The 4,772-nt window shown below is 42.7% G+C and overlaps 1 protein-coding gene across 1 annotated transcript; it reads left to right on the top strand.

Moving 5' to 3' along the window:
- The first annotated feature begins 738 nt into the window (after nucleotides 1-738).
- LOC104950985 (zinc finger protein 396-like) lies at nucleotides 739-1,360 on the top strand. The gene has a single exon (XM_010777613.1). It carries the CDS (start codon nucleotides 956-958, stop codon nucleotides 1,358-1,360), a length of 405 nt encoding a protein of 134 aa, XP_010775915.1. The 5' UTR covers nucleotides 739-955.
- Nucleotides 1,361-4,772: the final 3,412 nt, after the last annotated feature.

Below are 4,772 nucleotides of genomic sequence, written 5' to 3'. Positions count from 1 at the left end.
AGGATGCAATTTATTATTTCCTTTGCGTTTATTAATTAGGGGGAATGATTGTGTTAAGAGGTAGTTAACCTGTGTATGTTTGGGTCGGATAGTTTCCTCATGTTTGAGGGATTACATTTATGTTGACAATGTGGTTTGGAGATAATTGTGTAACCGGTTGACGGTAAGCCTGTGGGGAGGGGCTATGGGTACAAAAGGTACGGTGTTGGCCCTGGAAGAGTCATTCGGCAGAGTGTTGCAGTGAAGGCAACAACTAGGATGTGGTTAGAGGGACAGACAACCTAATTTGGGAAACTGTGATTTTGTTTATTTATGTTATACTGTTTACCTTTTTGTCGAACAGTATATATATATTTTGTGGGGCTGCATTATAAATAAAGTTTGGAGCTTAAACAACCGACTAAGCCTATGTATCGAATAGACAAATAGAACCCCGTCACATATGGTGTCAGAAGTGGGATGGCTAGTAGGAGGAAGCTGGGCGGCATTGCTGGACGGCGTTGGGGAGCGGCGCACGGGACTACGATCCCGGCGTCAGCAGCAGGAGGAGAACGCGGCTGCCCAATCAGAGCATGGGAGACCCCCAGCAGCTCCTATGGCCTCAGGGTCAACCAGTGAACCAGGGGGAGAACTACTCTCACTGATGAAAGACTTTCTATCAGGGCAGCAAAGGCGAGAGGAGTTCCTGTTGGCAGATCTCCGAGACCTGCAGACTTTTGTTCCAGCTGATAATCCGTTGCCTCAATCAGACGCCGATAGCCAGCCTGATCAGCCAACGCCTGAGTAGAGGCACTATGCGGAGCCAACAATTCCACAGTACCAGTGTGGTGAGGATATTGAGAGCTATTTATTGCGGTTTGAGCGCATTACCAAAACGTGGAGGTGGCCAGAAAGGGAGGAGGCATGCCGGCTCGTTCCACTGCTATCAGGGAAGGCCTTGGAGGCCTATACTGCAATGGACGAGGAGAGAGCCCACTGCTATAGAGACCTGAGAGAAGCGTTGCTGACAAAGTTCGACATCTCCCCAGAGACGTATCGGCAGCAGTTCCGGTCCATGGTGGTACCGTCTGAAGAGAGCCCCATCGAGACCTACTATCGCCTTAAAGGTCTCTACCGGTGCTGGATTCAGCCAGAGCAGCACACCAAGGAGGAAATTGCAGAGGCCATCATCTTGGAGCAGATGCTTTGGATACTCCCACCGGAGGTGAGGACCTGGGTGAAAGAGCATGAGCCTACAGAGGGTCTTGCGGCTGCCAAGAGGAGGACCACCTGCATGCTCAACCACTTTTACACCCCAACCAGCACTCCAGCCCAGGCCTGCAAAGAGAGAGAATCGACCAGAGTTCTCAGGATATCCTAGCGCTGCCCCAAACCAACAAGGAGCTGGTAAGGATTTCATTTGCCATTACTGCCAGCAGCCAGTCCAGATAGCTACTGTGTGTCCCCTACGCAAAGCTAAGGTCACAGGCGCTTGCTATGCACCCCGGGCAGAGTTTGGGCCCATTGGGGATCAAGAGGTACGTGTTCAACGTCATAAAGCTGTCACTGTTAATGGCCAGCAGGTCACTGCTTTGTCGGATACTGGTAGCTTCATGTCTCTAGTGAAGCAAAGACTTGTGCCAATTGGAGCTATGGAATACAGCAGACAAACAGACATTTTGTGTGTTCAAGGGGATAAGCATCCCTATCCCAAAGCGGACATATCCCTGATCCTTGATGGACAATCTTACTTGAGTGTGGGGGTGGTACAGAACTTGCCGGTTGATGCAATCCTGGGATGGGATTTACCAATACTCTTGGACTTGCTGTATGGTTTTTCTCCAGTGTGAATACAACAATGCTTTTTGAGTTTACCTTATGTAGTGAAAGTGTTTCCACACTGCACAGCTGTATGGTTTTTCTCCAGTGTGAATACGACAATGTTTTTTGAGATTACCTTATGTAGTGAAAGTGTTTCCACACTTCACAGCTGTATGGTTTTTCTCCAGTGTGAATACCACTGATTTTGAAAATGGTAAATGGACTGTACTTATATCGCGCTTTATCCAGTCTTTAAGACTCCTCAAAGCGCTTTACATACTACATGTCGTTCACCTATTCATACAGAGAACAACTCAGGGTTAAGCATCTTGCCCAAGGATACATCGACATGTTGACTGCATGGGCTGGGATCGAACCCACAACCTTCTGGTTGAAAGACGACCGCACTCCCTCGCAGCCACAGTCGCCCCTGAAAAATACAACTCTTCATATAGCTTTTTTGAATGTCCCATTTTGAGAGAATGGCTTTTCTTTTTTTTTTTACCAAAAATCAACACAATGAATTGGGAATATCTTTTGCTTTTACTATAACCAATGGACTGTAGCTAAAGAGCCACTCAGCCTCCATGTGTCAGTGTTATTCCAGCGCTATTTGTCGGGAAACAGAGGAAATCTAGCTTTCCGTGCGCTAATCCATGTTAATGGTATTTCACTGACACAGATGTGCAGTTCATCTTCACATCATTCAACAGTCGGTGTTGTATTTGTTTGACATGAAAAAGTGTAGAGGGACAACAAAAAAGACATCTTGGAAAAAGCAAGAAATAAGTTCCAATATATTATACTGTAACGCTTTGACAATGCTGCCCAGCGTGAACATGGTCCACGCTCTCTCCCTTGCTACTTTACCAGCACATCAATTAAGCTTTAAGCAAATTATGCACAATCATGGGACCAATATGCACATGATAACAAATGATAGTAATTTTTTAGGTTGTGCAATAGCTTCTTTGATTGGAGTTGGCCAAACAGCCTTTGGTTTTCCACAGCTTTTTTGCTGTACATGGAACCTTGATTTTCACCCAAAGGCAGAGATAATGGTGAAGGCAAGTCTTTCTGGGAACAAATCTCATCTCAGATGGCAATATTCTATATCCATAATATTGTGTAACAGACATTTACTTCATAAGTTGCCACTTAAAAGTAAGCATTGATGCAAATGTGTGTTTAAAGTATAATATAGACAAAGTTAACCTATTAGAATGTGAGACTTTAAAAGGAAACGAGGTGAATTTAAGGGAGCCGTGCTCAGTGTGCTGTGTGGAGATGAGAGCAGACTGCATGTCAGAACTATTCGCCATGGCAACCACAGATGATCTAATTAATTAATGAGCCTTTTACTGCATCACCAGCTACTGTTGGTAATCACTCACACACTGTTTGGCCTGCAGCTAACACACACACACACACGGCCGGTTTGAGGCAAGAAGTGAGCTCTGTGTGTGTGAACCTCAGCCTTCGTCTGAATGAAAGAAGGTTCGGCAAAAATCAATGACATGGGTGTCATAAAAAGAACGTTTATTTTCTTTGAGGGGTTCAGAGCATATGCTCTAGCCTGAGGACTCGAATTAACAGCAATGATTAAAACATGGTAGGCAGAACAAAATATTTAGTTTCAAACAAATAGCAAATCTTACATAACATACTAGGTTTTAGGAACAGTCTAAGAATGCAATAAATGCATAGTTTCCTCTGTTATGGTATATGTTTGTTATGGAAGCTGGTTTCTTAGTTGAATACTAGATTCTGATCGATTCTGGTATTTAGTGGTTCGTTCTTTTTTCCATTCGGAGTAGAGGGTGCTTGGTTTTGGAGGGCTCAACACCAGAATCTTTTCACTAAAATGAACGGCTGGCCAAACATTTCCCTTCTATAGTTTTATGCGTTTCATTTTTTCTTTTCTGTTGTCTCATGGGATCTCTGATACAAATATGCATTTCAATAGTTATTCTCTCCAAACACACAGACAGGCCTAACACCAGCAGAACAAACAACAAAACATGTCACAACTCAGAATAATTGTGTGTGAGCACGCACACACGCACACACACACAATACTATTTTCAACCTGCAGGTTCTTGTTCATAGTTCAATTAAGATCTGTCTAGGTGATAATGAAACTCCTGTGGAGGTCTAATAGTCATATTTACTCTTATGCTTGTGTGTTTAGGTTTGTGTTGATGCAAAGAAAAATGCTGTGCTATTTCAGGGGCGTGTTTTTGTCCGCCTGATCATTGCATAATCAAACATTCATTCCTCATTATGTTGCAAGGGCCAATATGTCTCAGCTGTAGTGCTGTGAGATACAATTATCTCTGTGTGTGTGAATGAATAAGAGGTTTTAATTTCAAATCTATACAAATTCAAATAAGTTAGAGAACACATTTTTCAAACAATTTCCTACATTGAGTGAATTTATAATTCCCCTAAAGAATTTGATTCTTGTGCTTTGTATCTCAAAGTCATTTTGCCAGAGCAACCAAATTACAAGTCAAAATGAGTACTGTGACAAAAGCAGAATGTCCCATATTGACAGTGGTATAGGAAATAACTAATGTTATTTACTTACAATGCACTGTATACTCTTTTACAGGTGGTCTATTGCATTCAAAATGTTATTTACATCTGCCACAACTCCTTTTTGGACATGCTATAAAACAGGAGATTATTTTCATTCAGCAGTTTCAGGATGAAATAATCATTTATTTGGAGTGGTGCTTCTGGTGATAATGTATATCATTTTAATATTCTCTGTCTTTCAGCTCTGTTGTTGTTCTTTACCAACTGTAGGAGCCATGAAACGTGTTTAGTAATCCTTTATGTTTTATATAAAATGTTTGTTTGAGCACTATTGATTGGTTGGCTTGGGTCACATGGATATGGGTGGCACTCATTATAATCCTGTTCACCTGCGTGAGGTGTGTGTGTGTGTGTGTGTGTGTGTGTGTGTA

The sequence above is a fragment of the Notothenia coriiceps genome, unplaced genomic scaffold (genome assembly GCF_000735185.1).
Source record: "Notothenia coriiceps isolate Sejong01 unplaced genomic scaffold, NC01 NC01_scaffold00000339, whole genome shotgun sequence".
Taxonomy (NCBI): Eukaryota; Metazoa; Chordata; class Actinopteri; order Perciformes; family Nototheniidae; genus Notothenia; species Notothenia coriiceps.
The sequence above is the reverse complement of the archived record's forward strand: the minus strand, read 5'-3'. Positions and strand labels throughout refer to the sequence as shown.

What these genes read in the sequence shown, in the direction of transcription:
- LOC104950985 (XM_010777613.1), top strand. Translation starts at nt 956, where the DNA reads ATGGACGAGGAGAGAGCCCACTGCTATAGAGACCTGAGAGAAGCGTTG.